Source organism: Chroicocephalus ridibundus, chromosome 17 (assembly GCF_963924245.1).
Source record: "Chroicocephalus ridibundus chromosome 17, bChrRid1.1, whole genome shotgun sequence".
In the NCBI taxonomy this organism is placed as follows: Eukaryota; Metazoa; Chordata; class Aves; order Charadriiformes; family Laridae; genus Chroicocephalus; species Chroicocephalus ridibundus.
The window spans coordinates 4,912,500-4,933,062 of record NC_086300.1 but is presented as its reverse complement, the minus strand read 5'-3'; the positions used below and the strand labels follow the sequence as shown (position 1 = coordinate 4,933,062).

The window sequence follows — 20,563 nt, the reverse complement described above, 5'->3', positions numbered from 1 at the left end:
GCTGTTGCTCGGAGTAATCCCTTTATATGAATTTTTTGGGGCTGGTTTTCGTGGCGAATATAGCGAAGAGTTCGTGCGCGTCGGGGAGGGCTGGGGTTTGCGTGGGGCTGGGGGTGGGGGGGGGGAGCTGTGGGGTGGAGGCGGCGGGGGCTTCGCTCCCAGTTTGGGCACCCCGATGGGTCCCCCCGACGCAGGCAGGGACGAGGGGAGGGGGCACAGGGGACTGGGGACACCCAAGAGCAGTGCCCAGGGTGATGCTGTGGGGCGCTGGAGCTGTGCACCCCCCACCGCCCCAGCGCGCTGTGGTTTTTCTCTCCGGTGTCCAAGTTTGCCGGGTGGGCAAACATCCCTGGCGCTGCCATCCCTGCCAGATCCGCGCTGCCTGCCCTGGCAGTGAGTGACGTGACCCTGGGGACGGAAAGCGAGAAAAACTGTCCCTGGTTCCTATCAGTCCCCGCTGGGGAGCGGCGGCTGGGGAGCAGCGGGGGCACGCGGCGAAGCGTGCCAGCGGGGAAGCGGCCAGGCCCCCTGCTCCCTGCCTGCTCCCTGCCTGCTCCCTGCCTGCACTCTGCCAGCCATGTCGGGCACCAGCTGGGCTCTGCCCAAACATCGCCCCGCGCTCCCCCGCAACAGCTCCGCGGTGTGACAGGTGTTGGGAGACACCAAACCAGCCCCCCCTCCGGTCACATCACTGTCACCAGCGGCACGTCCTCCCATCTCATGGGTGCCTACACGCCCCCCCTCCCTGCAGCTCCCATGGGTGCAGCTGCACCCGGTGAGTCCCTGCTGGAGCTGGAGAGGCCCAACGCTTCCCTGCCAGGGCTGGCGCAGAGCTCCGGTACCATGGGGCAAATGTGCAGGTGAGGGCAGGGCAGAAAGCAAATCTGGGGTGAAAATCCCCTCCAAAGAGACCTGGCTCCACAGCTCCTTCCCATCCCGGCCTTGGTCACATCCCCTGCGCTCGGCACAGCTTGCTCCGGCACCACCAGCCCTGTAAATCCTGTCCTGCGCCAGCCCAGCCTGGATCCAGCCTGGATCCGGCCCGTGGCGCTGGCCCTGGATGGGGAAACCTTCATCACAGGCAGGGAGCGCGCCCCAGGAGTGAGGATTTGAGGGAAGGTCCCTTCCTTGTGCCGCCTTCCAGCTGGCAGAGTGATTTGGATAGAGAAGGATCGGGAAGAGGGAACTGGGAAACATTTGGCCGCGGTGGTTTGTGCTGTTTGCAGCTCTGGCACCAGCGTCAGCCCGGCGTGGGCGAGGGAAAGGTGCTGGGATGGGAGTCCCCCACAAAGGGCCACCAAGGGATGTCACAGGGTGGGATGAAGCGGGAGACCTCCGTGCGGCATCCCTGGGGGGGCACTGGTTTTACTGGGAGGCATCCTCCAGTGTGGGGACTCTGCAGGTGACGTTAGGGAGAGCCCCGATGTGCCGAGGAGGGGTCCCCCCACCCCACCGAGCCGGGCGCTGGGTGCCGCAGCCATGCGGAGGTTTCTCCTGCATTTGGGTGAAATTCCCCGCGAGGCTGGAGCGCAGCGGGGCTCTGGAGCGCGCAGGCTGCAGATGCCATTCCTGGGTAATCCAGGAGATTAATTGGGGTCTGGGCTGGGCGGCAGCCTCCAAATGGACCCTCTGCTCCGACCAGCCTCCGGCTCCAGCCCGGAGCCGATGCCAAACGCTGAGGGAGATGCTGCAGGGGGGGCGGGGAGCAGCATCCATCGCATCAGCATCTGCAGCCCCTCGTCACATCCCAGCAAATCTGTCCTAGAGAGGGTCCTCCCCAGCCCAGCAGCCCCCAGTTTCCTCGAGAAAAAGCACAAATCAAACCAAATCGAAGCTCTAGGATGGGTCTCCCCCAGGATAAAGACGGAAGCGGCTCCATCCGGGCTGGACGATGTGGGCTGGGCAGCACTGCCACACACCCCGGCACGACAGCGAGCCCGGCCCCAGCCCAGCCCGGGTGGCTGCAGTACCAGGAGGGGATGGGGCAGCACCGCTCCCTGCCTCAGTTTCCCCTTTCTTCCACCTGAGCCCTTTTCTTCTCGAGTACAGGGGCCGGGCAGCCCAGCGGGGTCTGGATTTCAGCTTCAGCCCGAAGGCACAATTATCCTATAAAACATTAGGAGAATCATTAGTGTGATGGGTTTCACCCGGCTGCCGCGAAGCCAGGCCTCACGCTCACTCCTCCTCTCGCCCCTTGCCTGACTTCAGTCAAATCTGAGCAAGGGTGGGAAGTCTCTGAGATAACTCAGGTCCCTGATAAGCTCCCGAGGAAGGACGGACGCTGCAGCTCTTCCCTCTGCCTGTGGTGCCGGCTGGGGACAGATCGCCCATGTATCAGACGGCAGCAAGTCCCCACGTGCGTGCGGTGACACGTCGAGGCTGTGCGGGTGGGCCCACCCCAGCAAAAACTGCCTTTACTGGGGACCCCTCCGTTGGGTGCCCCTGTCCCCATGGTCACCGATTCACATGAAATTGGGTGAATTTTCTCTCTCTGAAGAGCAGGGCAGCACCCAGGGTGGTGTGGGCTGGTACCAGCCATCCTCCCCCCAGACCTGTCACCGGTGTCCCTGGGGAGCCCGTCCCCACACAAGCCCCAGGGCGGGTGGCATCAAAAAGCCCAAGCACCCTCCCCATCTGCCCAAGCTGTCCCTTGTCCCTGCGGGTCCCCACCACCCTCCTAAGCCTCCTGCTTCCCCGCAGACCGCAAGTTCCTCATCGCCAACGCCCAGATGGAGAACTGCGCCATCATCTACTGCAACGACGGCTTCTGCGAGATGTTTGGCTACTCCCGCGTGGAGGTGATGCAGCGACCCTGCACCTGCGACTTCCTCACCGGCCCCGACACCACCAAGAGCTCCATCGCGCAGCTCACCCAGGCCCTGCTCGGCTCCGAGGAGTGCAAGCTCGAGATCCTCTACTACCGCAAAGACAGTAAGAGTCGCTTTTTGGGGCCATCCGGTGGTGGGAGGTGTCACCTGTGCGGGATTTGGGCTGTCGGAAGCCGGCGGTGGGAGGCGAAGGGGGTCTGATGCCACCAGGGCATTGGGATTGCACCCAGACCTGGGGCTTTGCCGAGGGTGAATCCATGGTGGCTCCCAGCGGGATGGAGCTGACTCTGCTGTGATGGGGCACTGGGGGTGCTGGGACCTCGAGTGGTGGAAGTTGTTGCCAGATTATTTGGGAATTGGTTCATTTGTGATGGCTTAGAGCTCCCGTGGCATCACTGGTGGGATCCCTGCATCATGAATGAGGATCCCGTGGGAAGCCCACGGAGGAGCCGGGCTGGGACATGGGTCTCCTGGTGTGTGCTCTGAGAAAAGATGAAACAGACCCCCCCTCTCTGCCAAAAGCGGGTGCAGCTGACGGCCTCAGAGCCGCCTTTCCAGCGAGCTGGATGCGGCTGTGCGTGCACAGATGGAATTATGTTAAGATGAAAATGAAGCTTTGATGGAAAATACTAGTGATTAGTTCTAATACTGCAGGAAGTTAAATAAATATTTTGTGCTTGATGCTGCAAACCGAGAGGACGGGGCTCCCGGGGGCAGGGGGAATGTAGATCGGGTGTTTGCTAGTGGTTAAAAATGTTAAGGATTTCCTTTTTTCAACCTGCGGAGCTTTCCCATGGCTTTAGATTGTATTGATGGGGGTTCGGCCTGAGCAAGGGGCTGCACCCCGCCATCAGCAGCTCCCGGGGCAGCAGGGTGCAGGGGAAACAACTGGAAGTGAAGGGAAGGAGAAGGCAGGAGCCCTGGCTCCCAGCCCGGCACCCTATCTCTGGGGCTGGGACCCGGGTGTCCTGGCCTCCCTCCCAGACCCTATCTCCTGGGCTGGCATCCAGGTGCCAGCGTATCGGCCCCGGGAATTATCCGCCGGCAGCAGCCCTGCCTGTTCACCCGCGCGGTGAACCCAGCGGGGCTGGACCCTGCGTGGTGGCAGGATGAGGCCGCTCACCAGTCGTGTTTCCCATAGAATTTTTCCTCCCGTCCTGGCCGAGGGACCCAGCCAAGGTTCTTCCCTGCGGGGTCGGTCCTGCGAGGCAGGGGAGCGGGGCCAGGGCTGGGCTGCGAGTCCCCCCTCGGCCGCTGCGGTTTGCAGGGGGCTGGCTGGAGCCCAGCGCAGCCCGGGAGGCACGAGGAGAAGCGGGCACGTGCTGTCCCCCTGCTCCCATCCCAACGGGGACACATGGCCGTGGCGAGGACAGCCTGTGCAGCCCTGCTCCCCTCCCTCGGGATGGTTTCCCCAGCCTTCCCTGGGGAATGCTGGGCTGGGAGCCCAATCCAACGCCATCCTCCTCACTTTGAAGCGCTCCCGCCGGGCTCGCGGGATGCTCGGCGCTCTCCTCGGAGCCCTGCTCTTCCTCTAGGCCACGGGAAACTCGCAGCGCAGCTCCGAGTTGCTTTCTTCCCTTTTTTATTAAAAAAAATTAAAAGAGAGAGGGGAAAAAAAAAAGAAAAAGCCCAGAAGCAAGCCCTTCATGTCTATTTTTAAAACCCAGCCCCACTAGCAATACGCTTTCCGATTGTTTCCCCCCAGCACTCAGCCTGCAACCGCTCAGCCCATTATAAATGGGTCTTATCGGCAAAGAAAAGGCCGTCGCATTATAGGGAGCTGCTGCTTAATTAGCCGGCGGAGGCTCCGAACCCGCCTGTCCTCCTTTTCATACCGGCAGCACCAATCTCCAGCTTCGACCTGCTGTTTATCACTGCGGTACTCCCGGCTCTGCAGCTCGCGGGGTTGTTTCCTCGCTTTTCTGGTTGCCAAAGACAATATTATAGCCTGAATCTGCCTGTCGGAGCCTCCCCGCCCCGGCAGGGCCAGGGCGGGATGGATGGAGGTAGGTGGGAAAGGGGGCACCCATGGGTGGCTCTGCCCATGCACGGGCAGGATGCTGCGCGGTGTGATGCGTGTCCCTGAGGGCAGCCCTGCTCTGTCCTCACCGGGACACCCCTGCTGTCATTAGACAATTATAAAAGGAGCCATGGGTGTCGGCAGCAAGCCCACCCCCGAAATCGAGCCAAGAACAGACCCCAGCTGGGGAAGATGGGACCATCCCAGCAAGGGCAGTTGTCCCTCCCTGCCACGACAGCCCCCAAAGAGCCCTCGGAAAGAGGGGAGAGCCCGGCCACGGCACGTGTGGGCTCTAAGTCCCCGCTCAAAGCCTGGAGGTCAGTGAAAAGTTAATTTCCTTACAAGATGCTGCACAGCTGGGGCTGCCCCAGCCAAGGGGGGGTCACTACGGGATCAGCTCCCACCGCAGCAAGGAGCAGCCACGGGCCACCAGCCCCGGCGACACGCTCCCCGCGGTGTCCAGGGCTGAACTGAGTCTGCTCCAGCATCCCCTGGGGACGATGCCAAGGGGCTGGCGGGGCTGAGATGCATCCAGGGTTGGCGTTTTTTCCCCCCGAGGGTGACGTGCTTTGCAGCGAGAGCCCTGGGGGTCCCCAGAGCGGGGCTGGTGGCCACAGGTGCTGTGTGCCACGGCGCTGGCATGGCCCTGGCGGCAGCAGCTGGCAGCGCCTGGACCTGCTTAATCTGCGTGAATGCGCTGCGTATGAATAGGAGAGGGGAGATGTGGGGCTGAGGCAGCCGGAACAGCTGGTGGGGCAGCCGCTGCCTGCAGCCCCAGCCCCTCTGTCCCCGTTCCCCCCCCGCCGGGCAGAGCCCACAGCTGGTCCCCTCCAGCAGCAGCAGTTTGTGCCGGTCCCCTGGGACCGGGGATTAGGGACCAGATCAGCCCGTCAAACTCGTTACACTGGTGCTGTAAAACGGGATTTCCCTCGGGGGCTACGGGAGGAGGGGGGACATTGCAGAGCGATTGGGGCACCTGGTGTCACCCAGGATGTCCCCCCCCGGCAGCACCCCGTGGGGTGCCTGCGGGGCTGGTGGCCGGGCAGGGATGGGTTTTGGGGTGTCACTGCAAAGGGGACAGGGGGACTCTGTCCCCAGCCCGGGGCACATCTGCAGCGTGGCAATCACCCCTCCATCGGCTGCTGCCAGGAAGCCCTGGCTGAGGCAGACGGGGATGGATCCGGCCAAGGTTTCTCCGTACAGCTTTATAAACAGCAATGTGCGATGTGCCCCGTGGGCTCACTGAAAGCAGGAGGGCAAATCCCACCGGTGGCTGCCGGATCCTGGCATCTTTGGGGCCGGGGGACAGTGCCGGCAGCCCCAGGGAGCCTCTGCTGCTGCTGCGTGGGGTGGACAAGGATGGAGGGGACCTCCCGGGTGGCGGAGGAGCAGGGAGGCATGGCCAGCTGACAAAACCCCGACCCCAGCTTGAGCTCTTTGCTTGTGCAAAAACGTGGGGTTTAAGCCAAGCCAGGGCCATTTGCTTTGCGTTTCTTTAAGGGTTGGGCTCGTCAGAGTCGGGCCGTGACCTCGGGAAAGGGACATACACCATGGCCCGACTCCAGACGGGGACTTATAAACATCCCGCCTCGCAATGACAAATCTTCAGTCCCGGAGATCCTGCACTGCGGGGCCGATTCTGCTGTCCTTGGCACGGCTGCACCGCAGCTCCAGCCACCCCCATTGCCCCGGCTCTGCTCTGGGGATGGTACGATCGGGGCGAAAAGCTGCAAGAGACACGTTTTCCATCCTCTGCTGCTCCTTGGGTGCCTTGTGCCCTGACCAGATGTCCCACTAACAGAGGGACAAGCCCAGAGCATCCCCAGCAGCCCCAGGGATGCTTCCTCGGGGGCTTTTTCCTGAAATCCCTGCCCTGGCAGAGCCCCCGGTTCCCACCCCAAACCGTCCATCCCCATCCTGACCGGCTGCTGCATCCCCAGTGCGAGGTGGCCCCATGTGCTATGGGGACGGGGCCCTCGGGATGGCCGGACAGCCCCGGGAAACGCCGTCAGTGCTGCAGCTTCGGCCGCACAGCCCCGCGCTAAGCTGGACTAATTCCTGCGGCCGGCGGGGATTTAGGAAGGGAAGGACCATGGGCCTGGATGCGGCCGCTGGCTTCACTTGCGGCAGAGGTTAAGCTGCGTTTTTCCAACCCCCTGTATTGATCCGGGACCCCTTTTGGCTCCTGGGGATCGGAGCATCCTCTCGCCTGCACCCCAAAAACATCCCGCCGGGCTTGGAGGCATCCTTCTTGTGCCACGTTGGTGGTGGGTACCCTCAGCCGCCCGGCGCTCCTGGTTTTCCCCCTCCGCTGCTGCTTCCGAGCAGCGAGCTCCCCGCTCAGTGCGGGAATCCCTGCTGTTCGTCACCGCACAGGGGTAACCTCCGTCCCGCCGCCGTTACTTAATAAGGTCATTTTAGCAGTTCAGGGGTTGCTGCAAGGAGCATTTTTGCCAGTCTGGTGTCCCAGCGGGATTCAGTCTCCCGATGCCCGTCTTGGGTGTGGGGAGAGGGGCCGGTGTAGGGGGATGCAGACCCGGGTGCGGGTGCTCCCCAGCACCCATCGCTCACCCCAGGCCCCAAGGGCGACCCGTCTCCCACCGGCTCAGCCCCCACCTCCGTCATTTTCCATCCCGCCTGGAGGATTTGCTTTAGGGCCTCCCAACGATCTGCGCTTCCCTTTGAAGTTTCTACCCGGCCCCGACACTGATTTATCCCTGGATGGGAGCAAGGCTCGGCCCTCCCGAGCATCTCCCAGGGCGTGCCAGCCAGCCCCGGAGCACAGCTCCATCCCCATCCCTGTCCCTGTCCCCATCCTTGTCCGCTCCGTGCCCTTCCCAGCCCCTCTCCTCCCCTCCGTTATATAATGCCACTATAGATTTAGCCACTCTGCCATGAGACCCTGCAGATTAAATCTCCCGGCCGGGGAGAGGGAAGGACTCGGTAAGAGCTCCGAGGGCAGATTAATAGCTTGCTTTTTTAATATTCATAACAATACTGGTTTGTGTCCGGCTCTCGGAAACCCCCGTGTCCTGTTGATTAGTTTAATACTGATGATACCGACAAATGCATTAACCACCGGCGGCCGCGGAGGATAAGAGGGCCGGGGAGGGAGGGCCCCCGACGATGACATTTTTAATGTTATTAAGTGCTTGCTTTTATCAAGGTCAGAAGACAAGATGGGTCGGAAAGGGCAAACCTCCGAGCGCTCGGCCTGGGGGGAGTTGGGCTGGGTGCTGGGAAGACCCAACCCAGCCCAGGGTTTTAGGGAATGAGCTGTTTTTCCCAGCCCGTGCCAACCCGTCGCATTGGGTGTGGGACCCTCCAAAACAGTATCCATGTCGCATCCCTCCTGCCGAGCCCTTCCCGCAGCCCCCGGCCTGGGTTTCGCCCCAGACGGGCGCGCGGGCAGCCCCACGGCAGCAGCCACGGAGCTGCGAATGCCCCCGGGGCTCCTCCAAGAGATCATTTGGCGGCTGGATAAAATTAGATGGATGGAGACAGATTAGCTGAACAGCTGAAGGGAAGAGTCGGGCAGATGGATGGAGACAGTCGATCGAGGAACGAGGACGGGAGCTGGGGTCCCTCCCAGGGCCGGCTCAGCCCACCAGCGCCGTGGCAGGTCTGGGGTGCCTGGTTTTTGGGGGAAAGGAGGAGGACACTTGGCATTTTCAGAGCCCAGGCTGGCTCGCTGCAGGGAAACCGAGTCATGGCAGAGGGTGCCAGGGGTCTCCCAGCAGCAGCCTCTCCACAGAGCTGGGGGTTCCCCAAATCCCAGCTCCCAGAGACCCCAAATCCTGGGGGACTGCCTTGTCTTTGGGCTGAGGGAACACGCTGTTCCCACCCCCGGCGCCGATGCTCCGTCATCCCCTTGACGCCGTCCATGCCATGGGGCACGGGTCTGAGCAGGCACCGCGCTCCCGGCATGCGGGGCTGCTTTTGGGGCAATTCCCCTGGTTTTGGAGGGTCCCACACCCAATTAACTTTTGGTCAGCCCGGAGCTGGTCCAGCAGTTGGACTAGACGGTCATTGTAGGTCCCTTCCAACAGGAACAGGCTACGTATTTAATTTAAGAAGGGATCAGCACGGGGGCTCGCAGCAGCCCCAGCCAGGGCTGCTCAGGCTCAGCACCTCCCAGATTTGCAGGATCAAACCCGGCACCAGCTGCCTCCCAAACCCAACCCCAGCCTCCTCCCAGCTGCTCCCGATATCCCTCCAACTGGATGTAACTGGGGCCCAGTTTTCAGCTGTTCAGCATGGGCCACAGGATTAACCCTTTCCATGACGCGGGATCCGGCCCCCGTGAGAACGGCTCAGAGGCACCACCACGGAGGGGCTGAGGAAGGAGAAGTGGAGCAGGGAAAGGGATGCAGCAGGGCAGAGCACGGGGGTCAGGATCCAGGCCATCTGGACCAGGATTCCCAGTCGCGGGGAGGAAAACACGGAGCTGATGCCATGAGCATGGAGCCCATGCCAGTGAACCCCGCTGGGCTTCAGGTCCTAGGGAAACTGGTGATGCTTTGAAATCACCTGTGGGGGGAAAAACCCCCTCATTTTATAACACACCAAAGGAGAAAGCATCAAGTGCCGCTGGGCATCACACGCGCAGGCGAGTGGGCGCGCACGTGCGCACCCCCTGCACACACCAGTATCGGCACCGGCAGAGCCACAGCATCCCAGGAGTGGCACCGGATCATCCCGCCGGGCACGTGCCACCTTGGCATCCCGCAGGACACCTCCCTCGCTCGGCATCACCCAAAGGACACCCCTCGCCTTTTAGATCCCTAAAAACCCTGACAAAGGGAGGGAAAAGAGCCCATTTCTTTCCGTCCCTGCTGGCTCTGCACGCGGGGAGCCCGCAGTGTGCCCGTGCATCCCTTCGAAACCGCTTTATCTGCTGAAAATCCCCCCCCCCCACCTCCCGCCTCCTCCCCAGCTCACGCGTTTAAGTGGATTTCGTCTCCCTGTGGTGAACAACGACGAAATAAAGAAAGAAAGAAAGAAATAATCCCGGTTGCCGGGCCCTTTAAACGGATTTCACCATATCCATTTCTTTCCCGTTCTTGTGCGTGTGTGTGTGTGTGTCTATGTGCACATCCCTGACGTCACGGCAGATTTTGAAGTTGCCCGATGCCGGCCATCTGCTCCTGATTACGGGAGGCCCTGAGCTCCTTAAAATTATACGCAGAAAGGCCGACATCCCCCTCCCGGCCGGAGCCCGGCCGTGGGGAGAGCGGGACAGCGCCGGATCGGGCAGCACATCCCTGCCGGATCCGCTAATCCCTGGTAATCAGAGCAGGGGGAAAAGGGAAAAGGCGAGATCAGGGATCCGCAACGGGCAAGAACTGCCCCGGGAGGAGGTGGCTTTGCTCTGCACCGGCCGACAGCGGTACCTGGTTGCTCCATCCTTTCTGGGAGGTTTGGGGTCGGAGCCCGGGGGGGGGTCAGGGGGGTTTTCCAGCTGGGCTGTGGCTGCAGCTCGGGGGGTCCTGCTCCCACCGGTGCCAAAGCAACAGGAGACAGCTCAAGGAAGGAACACATGGTGGTTATACCTTCGGGTAGGGTTTTTGAAGGATTTGGGGGGAATAAAGCTGGCAAGGGGCGTGGGAACCCCCCTGTATCCTCCACTTGCTGCTTTGGGAAAGGCCTGAAGGTATTTTTGGGTGCCTGGAATCGCAAACTGGTGCCTGACTGCCAGGACAAGCAGGACCATGGGATCAAGCTGGCACCAAACAGGCAAATCCACACAGCCTCATGCCCTGTGGCCATGTTCGGGGTCCTCCTCACAGCCCCCCCCCACTCCCAGGACACTGAGCCAGTCCTTTTGCCCCTCTGTGCCTCAGTTTCCCCATGGCAGGAGTGAGATGAGCCTGTGCCTGACTGCCCCATGCCAGTGCCTTTAGAGGATGTCCCTGGGGACCATCACACCAATCGCACCAGGTCCAGCTGCCCGGCGTTGAGACGGGGCACACGGTTGCCCCCCCACCTCTATTGCCCACATCCAGGACACGAGATGGCTGAAATCAGGCCCAAAAAGCTGTCTGGTGATTGCGGGGCAATTAGCTATGACGTGATTACAAGCAGCATGCTTAATGAGGTTAAACCACTACCTGGGATTTCCGAGTTCTTAATTACCTACTCTTTAATTGCTGCTCTAAAGTACATTAATATAAATGACTGTCTGGGACAAAAAAAAAAAAAAGGCAAGATGCGACCGGTGCGAGCTGGGATGCTGCAGAGATACGGCCCTTTCCCAGGGCTCAGATCGGCTTCCAGACCCTCCAGTCCCCACCAGCAGGGATTACACCCATCCCAGGGCTAAAAAAATGTATTTTTATTGCCAGAAGTGCTTTGGGGGGGGGCAGGTGGGTGGTCAGAGCCCCCTGCGCGGCCCCCCCCTGAGCCTGTCTCTGCTCGGCAGCCTCGTGTTTCCGCTGCCTGGTGGACGTGGTGCCGGTGAAGAACGAGGAAGGCGTCGTCATCATGTTCATCCTCAACTTCGAGGACCTGGCACAGCTCGTCGCCAAGAGCGCCAGCCGGAGCCTGCACCAGCGCCTGTCGCAGAGCTTGCGCAGAGGTAGGTGTCAGCGGGGATGGCGGGGACGAGGGCAGCGCAGCATCCTCGGGGACGGTGGGGACGAGGGCAGCGCAGCATCCTCGGGGACGGTGGGGACGGCGGGAGGGCCGTGCAGCATCCTGGGGGCTATCCCCATCCCACGGTTCTCTCAGGAGCTCGTGGGGGCTGAAGGATGCACCAGTGGCTGGGCAGGATCCTGCGCTGTGGGGCTGAGCCCCACAGAGTGCCCAGGAGCTGAGGTTTTGCAGCCACAGCTCCGCCGGGTTGGGGACGGATCCGGCCAAACACGAACTGGGTGAAAAAAGGGGTTTTGAGCCAGCTGTGCTCCCCCCGCTGCCCCTGGCACGCAGACCTGCCCGCACACCCCTCCCGAACCCCCGGGGACATGGGGACAGGGTGGGGACAGACCCCCCTGCATGGGATGGTGCATTTTTAAGGCGAGGGCGTCTCGCTGCGAGCGGAGCCATAGAGCCCCTCCGTGCAACCCCCGCCTCACTGCGGCCTTTCCATATTTAATGATGGAACGTTCTTTTCCGCTCCTCCTTTGTGTAGTACAATGTTGGCTGGGGCAGGAGGTGCTGGTGTGGGGCAGGACCCGCTTGTGGGTTCACCGGGGGGTGTCAGGGGGCAGTTGGTGTCACCGACAGCAGGGCTGTGCTATGGGGACATAACCACAGGCGAATGGCACAAGGACGGATGCACTGGGACGGCTCTGAGCCTGCCCTGGGTTTGGGCTGTTCCTCGCTGTCCCAGGCTCGTCCCGAGGTTTTGTGGGGCTTTTGGAGGCAGTGGAAAATTCAAACTCCCTTTTTTGGGAAGGCTGGATCAAAGGGAAGCCGTGGTGAGGCTCTCCAGGGGATGTGGATCCTCAGGGATGCAGATGTCAGACCTGACCACGGGAAGGAGAGCTGGAGCTTCTAAATATCCCCCTGCCATACACTCCTCAGTGCGTCACCCATATTTTATGCAGGGAAATAATCCTACCTATATCTTCATGCAAAGACTCCCTGGGGACGTGGGTCGCTATAGGGAGGCTTTAGGCAGGGCAGGGCTCAAAGTGTGGGAGCAGCACAAGTCTGTCCCCCCATAAGGAAGAATTCTTTTACACTGAGGGTGGTGAGACCCTGGCCCAGGTTGCCCAGAGAGGTGGTGGATGCCCCATCCCTGGAAAAATTCCAGGTGAGGTTGGATGGGGCTTGGAACAACCTGGTCTAGTGGAAGGTGTCCCTGCCCGTGGTTGGACTAAATGGCCTTTAATGGTCCCTTCCGACCCAAACGATGCTATGATTCTATGCTACGGTACATAGGGTGGCACAGCGGGACCAAAGCCAGGGCCAGGGCCAGGGCCACATCGGGGACCAACGGAGACCCTTCACACTGCCCGTCGTATCGGTACGGTGATGTGAGTTTTAATCTATTCACACTCGGTGCATATATACATCCCGGAGCCACTAAGGTGTTTGCGTGCGTGGCAGCGGGTACCAGCGGAGCTGTTGTGTGTGGTGATGGGTTTTATATATCCTCAGGCCAGGCATCCGCACACGGGGCTTACGGACACATGCGTGTGAATGTATATATAACCTGTGCACGTGTTCTCATGTCTATGAAGTGACGAGATTCATATTTTTGGTGTATTGCTTTAGTACCAGTTAGCCTCTATGCATGGACTGCGGAGGAAATCCTAATTCCTAAAATTAGGCTGCTTTGCAGCCCCCTCACCTCTCAGTACGTCTCGACATACGATGCATCCGTACCCCATCCCACCCCGAGATGTACCTTGGCCTGCAGAAGGCACCCAAAAAAAAAGGGTACCTGCTGCTTTCCTGCCTGTTGGAGACTGTGCTGCGCATCCCGAGGAGCGTGGCGCGGGTTTCCCACTCCAGCGCCGGGGAGTGCGGAAAGGCCAGAGCTGCTGGCGCCAGCCCAGATCGGTCTCTCGTGCACGGGTTTTCTGACTCAGTCTTTAATTACACGGCCGCAGGCGGCTGCGCTGCCGGTCCCTGGCTCACTGGTGTGCAAGGGAAGGCGGCTGCTTTCCTTCTTCCAGCTGAGGGGCTGCTCTGGATGGCAGGGATGGGGCGAGTAGAGGGAGCCCGTGCGGGTGCCCCCATCCGTGGGGGACATTTGCGGGGAGCTGGGCAGGTGGGGAGCCTGCCCGAGCGGCTCGGCGGTGTGTCGGGGCAAATCCTGCCAAAACCAAACAGCTCCTCAACGTGCTGCTTTTTCCCAGCGAGGACGATGCCTTTGCGGATCGCGTGTCACATCCCACGTGCCCCGGGATCCCTTCCCTGTGCCATCAAGAGGTACTGCCGCAAGCGGGGTGACAAGACGTAGGGGAAGGCAGCCACAGGAACACCTAATGCTGGATTTAGGCAACTTAACTTTTAACGTAGGGTGAAGCCGAGCTAATCCAAGCCTTGTCACCGCGTAGGGTTTCTCTGCTCAGCTCTTGCGCCGGGGTCTTGGCTCACCAGCCCTGGGTTTTGCCTGGGGAAGGTTTTGGTCCAGTTGGTGAGTACAACTGGTGCTGCTGGGGGTCGGATGAGGCCCAGGGCTGACCCGGGCCCCGAGGCAGCGGGGTGCGAGCCTGGGTGCTCACACTAACCCTGTAGTAGCAGGTGGCCGCCGTCTCCCCCACAAACCAGCTCTAGAAGAGGATGAGCGACTTTGTACTGGGTGTCGCGACCCGGGGCATTGGGTCCCGCTGTGGGCACTGCTGGTTCTTCTCCATGTCTGGCACTTTCCTCTCCTGAACGCCTTTTGCAACCTCTTGCAGCCCCGGCTGCCCTTGCCTCGGCCCCAGGCTCTGTCAAGGTGGTCTCCTGGTTGCCTGTGATGGCGGCAAAGGACCTCCACTCTTTGGCCCAGCACCTCTCACCTAAAATCCAGAACAACTCTATGAACAAAATTGCCAGAACTACTTTTTTTAATGCTTTGCTAACTTACCGTCTCTTTCGCGTGTTTTTTTTCCCCACCAAGTCCCACCAAGGAGATTTAGAGGCTCGATTTCCTCCAGGTCCAAATCCTTTAAGTGGCTTTAACCTCTTTAACCGGCTTAGGGATGCTCTGCACCTTTCCCGTCTTGCATCTGCGGTTGTAGGGGACTCTCCTCCCGCCCAGCGGTGCTTTCTGCCAGGTCAGGGTTTCCCTTGAGCACACGGTGATGTGATGGCATGGGAACAGTGAGTGTGTTGGAGGAGGAAGGGCCATGCGGCACCTAGGTCCCCCAAAGCCACCCAAAATTCTCCGTAGCCTCTTCCCCTGCCACCGCCCTGCCCCATCTCGCTCCGGCCGTCACGTGCAGCTAGGTTACATCTGTCTCTCTTGTGTTTTGTTTTTCTTTTTAACAAGGTCAAGGTAGGAGGTTGAAGTTTAGTCTCCCGTCCCTGCGGCGACTCACAATCCAGCGGAATTCTCTGCCCACCAGTGAGTTTGATGGAGTAGCCATTGACTATGGAAAGGTAACCGTAGCCTTTGTCTGATATAAGCCCATGCCTCAGGCCAGGTCCCAGCGCTCTTCCTCCGCTCTCCCCATCCCGCTCCCCTTCGGCTGCTGTGGCTCGGGCCGTACCCGGCGGTTGGGGCTCCGGCGCTGGGTCAGCGCTGGGCACGGGCCCCAGCGAGGGCTGGCGGTGAGCGGCGGCGCTTTGGTGGCATGGGATAGAGCTAGACGGTGCTGCTCCTTGGGGTCAGCCCGGTGCGGCACGTGCCGTGGCTCGTGGCTCGTGGCGGGAGCGGGAGATGTGCCGAGCTGGTGGGTGCCGCCGCCGAAGCTGGGAGGAAGGTCTCGCTCCGTAGTGCAAGTTGTCCAGGGTGGTGGAGCTCAAGGGAGTTGTCCCCACCCCGAGGAGGGGACGTGCTGGTGGCTGCAGGAGGCTGGAGCAGGTCTGGTCGGAGCAGGGAGTGGCAGGGACTTGCAGGCAAACCTCGAGAGGGCACATTTCCCCATGTTCTCCTGGCAGGGGACAGGCGGCTCTGGTTTAGTCCTTCAGCAAAGACTGGGCTTTCCATGATGGAGGGTGATGCTGTCATTGCTGACATGGCGAGATTGGAAAAATGTTGGCGGGACCTCTTTAGAGTTTGCTGTTCTCAGTGGCTTCTTGACTCTCAAAAGTGCTCAAGGTACCTCTGGGCAAAGACGTGTTGTTTTCTGAAATGCTGCAGCTTGAGGCAGAGGGCTGTTGGCAGGAGGCTTTTGCTGTGCTAACGCATCCCCAGGCACCAGGCTCTCGCTCTGCTGAGTGTATCCAGACAGCCTGGATAAAGCTGCTTCCCAAAATTACAGATCTCATGAGGTGAAAGGTGCCTGTCTTCTCAGGGGTTGAAGTTGAAGTGGCAAGTTGAAGACTTCTGTAGCGTTATCAGATGCTCTGGGTATGTCGTTCCTACAGACACCAGCGCTGCTAAAGGCTCTGGGTACCCCCGGGCTGAAGCTGCACGGTGCGCTGCAATGTTTCAGGTGCACCCGCATGGAGGTTGGGCGTTGAGGACAACCTGATGACCCACCACTTTAGTGGAGCCTGGTCCAAGTCAGGGCAGCCCAGCAGATGCAGGGGCAGCCGGCAGCCATCCCCTCCATGCACCCCATCCTAAAGGATGCTATAAGGCCCTTAGGGATGGTGGGAAGTGCCGCAGTGTGCCTTGGGCACGCACGCAAAATCCCAGTCCCTCCCGTGGGTGTGACTGGTACAGGCATAGACCTACAGGTTTCTGCCCTAGAAGGTGGCTGTTTTGTGCACCCCATTGCGCAAGTCATTAAAGGCTGGAAACTCTGTAGGTCTCCAGGAAAAAATGTTTAGCAATGGCCAAGGGGTGCTGTAGGAGAGGGAGGACGACATATGTCCCAATTTGGAAGCCCAGCAGCTCCTCCAGTGCTTCCTGGTGCAGAGCATATCCCCTCCCATAGACACCAGCACAGGACCCTGGGCACCAGCCCTCGGTGGTGGCCTGAGCTCTTGCAGCGGGTGAGGGAAGGGCAGGTCCAGTGGTGGGACGCAGGGACACCTCGGAAAAGCGCATGGCGAGGCAGGTACTCCAGGCAAGCCTATCCCTAGGGTCTCCTCTTCTCTTCTTGCTCTGGCCTGCTTCCCAGCTACGCAGCATCGCCTTGCAAACTGCCCCGCGGCCGCCCAGCCTCCGGTGGGAGCTCGCAGGAGGTAGGAGCTGCCAAGTGCCCGAGGACTCGGTCGCCCCACCGCAAAGCAGGTCCTGGTCCCGGTTGGAGGTGACCTCAGGAACCGCAGCGCTTCCCGGCCCTCTGTCCCTCCTCTTACCTTCCCCGGCTCCCCCCTTTCCCCTCCCCAGCACGCGAGGACTCCTTCTAATAAAACGCTTTCTCCTGGCTGTCTTAAAGCCTGGTGGTGACTCCCTGATTTTGAGGGACTTGAAGACATCGCCCAAGGAGAACTGTGTGCAGTCAGAGACCGAATCCCTCCTGGAAAAGGAGCGGAGGCCGAGCCTGGAGGCCGACCCCACCCTACAACACTCGTCCCCGAAACAAGAGCCTCCCTTGCTGGGCCCACGAGGGTCGTACTCTGCGTGGGGTTTCTTTCGGTCTCGCCCTGGGGGCAGCTTCCACAGCCTCCGCAGGGTCTCCTCCTTGGACAACTTTGAGGCTGCGAGGTCTGAATTCCAGAGAAAATTCAGGGAAAGGAGGGCAAACTCAGGTAGGGGAAAAACCCTGGAGTTGTTGGTCCTACTGCGGGAGCCACGGTCCTGGGCAATGGCCCCGGCACGTCGCGGGGGGGAGGTCTCTTACTCTGCACTGCTTTTCCCTCTGCAAAGTGGAGATAAGCTGGGGTCTTCTCCCCAGAACCCACTGCTCTCCATGTGATTCCCTGCGTAGGCAGGTCCTGCTCTTTGGGTAGAGCCATCCGTGGTGTTGTGCCTGAGACGTGCGACCGCGTGAAGTTGTGTTTGGCTTCCCCACATGAGGGGCATCATGATGCCGTCCCACCTCCCTGGGAGGGAGGGAAGGGGTCTGCAGGCATGTACAGCGTGAGCTGTGTCCATGTGTTGGAGGTGGACAAGACACCACCCAGGCCACTCTGTAGGGCTGAAGGAAACCTGTCTCCACCATGATGTTCCTGTCCAGACCTCTCGTTCTCATGATGGAGATGATGACAAATAAGATTGAGGTCAGGCAAGAGAAGCCTCAGTAATTGGGGGTGGAGAGAGATCAGTCTGCAGCGTCTGGCTTGAGAAAACAGGGTGAGGGATCACAATCCTCAAATTGTCACAGGTTACAGACCCTCAGGAGGGGACACAACGTAGAGGCAGGGAAGGAGAATGGGCAGGGAGGAGAAGGGTGGCATCAAGATGGCTGGTGCTCACTGGGCGCCTTCACAATGTCCTCGGACACCTCCTGCCATGGGTCCACCTCTTGGGTCAATATTAGAGTGCAAGGGATAGAAAGGGCAGACAACAAAATCTAACCCTGCCCTGCCTGTAGGAGGTAGAGAGGTTGGGACACACTGGTTACGGTGCTTGGGGATGTTCCTGAAGCCCTGGGTGTGGGTCCATGCTCCCTTCCATGACTACACATTGCCATAAGACTGACCATGAGCCGACCACCTCTGGGGCTTCCTCCCTCGTCCTGCACTGGGATGACCCAGAGAGGCAGTTCCCCAGGGAAAACTGCTGGGATCCAGCCCCACTACAGCTCTTCTTCAAGGGAAAGCTCCAGCCTCCCTACTTGGAGCCTGTGGATGGAGGATACATCCAAGTGGGAACATCATCCAGGTCCTGGCTCAGTTTGGTGGCCAAAAACCAAGGCAGAAGCTCAAGGAGCTATGCTGGTCAGGCTGACATGCAAGGGTGGAGGAGACCCACCTCCTCCTTCATCTGTTTTCATGCCAGTTTTGGCATCCCTTCCTGGTGGGTCTCACTGGGGCTGGTCCCCAACCTACCACAGTCTTCTGGGGTAGCAAAGGGTATTGGGTGCCTCTGTATTTTGGCAGCTGGTCTGAGCCCCCTGAAGGAGCTTTAATGGTGAAAAGATGGGTGATGTGTCTGAAAAGCAACCCCCTCTTGGGCATCTGGCGTTGGGTATCCCATGTCTGAGCCACCCTGAACAAGCCAAGCCTTTACGGCCAGGCAGACATTGGTACCTTCTGGTGGCACCTTGTGGTGGTCCCCAGCTCCTGGATGTCCTATGCTGAGGTCGGGGCTCTACGGTCACACTGCCCTTCTCAACGCTCCTCTCCATCCTATTTCAGAGGCTTCCCACGTCAAACCCAATCCCCCGAACTCCACCTCGGACTCGGACCTCATGAAGTACCGGACCATCAGCCAGATCCCCCAGTTCACACTCAACTTTGTGGAGTTCAACCTGGAGAAGCACCGCTCGGGCTCCACCACGGAGATCGAGATAATTGCTCCCCACAAGGTGATGGAGCGCACCCAGAACGTCACCGAGAAGGTCACACAGGTACGTGGGCAGTGAGATACCACCAAGGCAGTGGTGGGGTGGTGGTGCTGCCACCAGGGTACAGTCACAGCCGTTCCTGTGATTTTGGAGGAGAGGAGCCAAGAGGGCAGTGATACCTGGAGTCTCCATCCTAGGAAATGCCAATATCCTTGTGTTTGATTTTTTCTCTTTTCCTCTGAATGGTCGAAATGCTCTTTTTTCCCCTTAAATCAGTGTTTCTGGTAATTTGTGGCCAGGGGAACACCAGCATGGTGTCATGGTGTGATGGTGGCCTTGAAGGGGACACAAGTGTTTGCATGTTTGTACATGCATGTGGCTTTGTTGGTCGGGGAGGCTCTGGCCCTGAGGTGCCCGGCCGGGGACCCCACACCAGGAGCACGAGTGGCCATGCCAAGGGCCACAGGATCCCCTGGGAGACAGCAGGTGGCACTGCACTGTCACCAACACGTGTGACACTGCCCTGTCACTGCGGGGAACGCTTGTGGCAGTGCACTGTCACCGAAAGGGACATGCGTGGCACTGTACCGTAACCACGGAGGACGCACGGACATCAGTGTGTGTGAAAGGTGCTGCTGTATCCTGCAGTCCCGAGTAGGGAGCTCTTGCCACTGGGGAAACTGAGGCACAGGAGAGCCACGATGTACAAAACACTTCTAAGGGCACCTCCCACCGTCGCCAGCAGCAGCCGAGGGCCATTTTAATGAAAATGCAGCCATCTGACCCCAGAAAAGTCTCCGGGCTTGACAGTTTTCTCCTTCAGAGTGGGATGCTCTGTGGGATTTTCCTCCCGTCTCGGTGCCAGCAAACCTTTACCCTTGCAGCCTCCATGCACGGCAGACAGGCTCCCTGCTCCCCCATGGCATGGAACAGTTTTTAGGCTTGTTGTCCCCTTCGTCCCAGTCCCTCTGATCTGGGGGTGACCACAGTGACCCAGGATCAGCTCCTGAACACCTCAGGGGGATGGCAAGCCGTCGCCATGCCCTGTCCCCATCACAAGAGACACCTGCACACTGGGGACCGCTGCTGCGTGCTGGGGTGACGCTGGCACAGTGGCACCAGCTGCTCGATGCGGGGTCATTAGCTGATTGCGGGGTGACGGGATGGGAGCTGACGGGTGGTGGCTGCAGGGCCCCGCGGTGCAGCCATGCGGCACCCACAAAGGTTGATCTTCCCTTCGCATTACATCTCCAGATGGGATAGGGTGGGATGGGATGGGGTGGCATGGACCTCTCCTCCCTGCCACATCTCCCCATGGCATCGGGGGCCCCGGGCATCCTGCCTGTCCTCACCTCAACGTCCCCCACGCCTCCCGCCAAGCCATGGCTCCCCGCTCCTGGCCGCTAAATAATTCACGGGTGAGGCAGAGACAGCGGCCAGACACCGCTAACGGCATCTAAAAATACCGCTGGCGGGCAAGGAGAGGCAGACACGGGCTGGTCGGGTGGTCGGGCCCCACAATGAGCAGGCAGGCAGGGCAGGTCACAAGTGCAATGAATGTGCCGGGCTCAGCCTGCCCAGGCTGGGGCTCCAGGGCACAGCTGGAGGCACATGGGGACACCGTGGGGTCAGTGCCACCAGGCCAGGGTCCTACCTTGTTGGTGGCACCTCTGCCAGTCCCCCCCGAACTGCCCTGTGGGCAGCGGCTGGTGGTGGAGCTGGGCAGGAGGGTGCTGGGGACAGGAATGGGGGGGCTGAGTTGGGACAGGATA

General features: G+C 60.4%; 1 protein-coding gene across 3 annotated transcripts in view; it reads left to right on the top strand.

Annotated features, from left to right (window-relative positions):
* KCNH6 (potassium voltage-gated channel subfamily H member 6) overlaps positions 1-20,563 on the top strand; it is a 34,175-nt gene that overhangs the window by 696 nt on the left and 12,916 nt on the right. Inside the window, exons 2-6 of one of the 3 annotated variants that reach the window (XM_063354604.1) lie at positions 2,701-2,931; positions 11,270-11,425; positions 14,777-14,886; positions 16,779-17,091; positions 18,643-18,854. In XM_063354604.1, the coding sequence (XP_063210674.1) occupies positions 2,701-2,931; positions 11,270-11,425; positions 14,777-14,886; positions 16,779-17,091; positions 18,643-18,854 (1,022 nt within the window). Of the gene's footprint in view, positions 1-2,700; positions 2,932-11,269; positions 11,426-14,776; positions 14,887-16,778; positions 17,092-18,642; positions 18,855-20,563 lie in introns of those variants that run through there. The other 2 variants (XM_063354605.1, XM_063354606.1) reach the window with 2 other exon arrangements.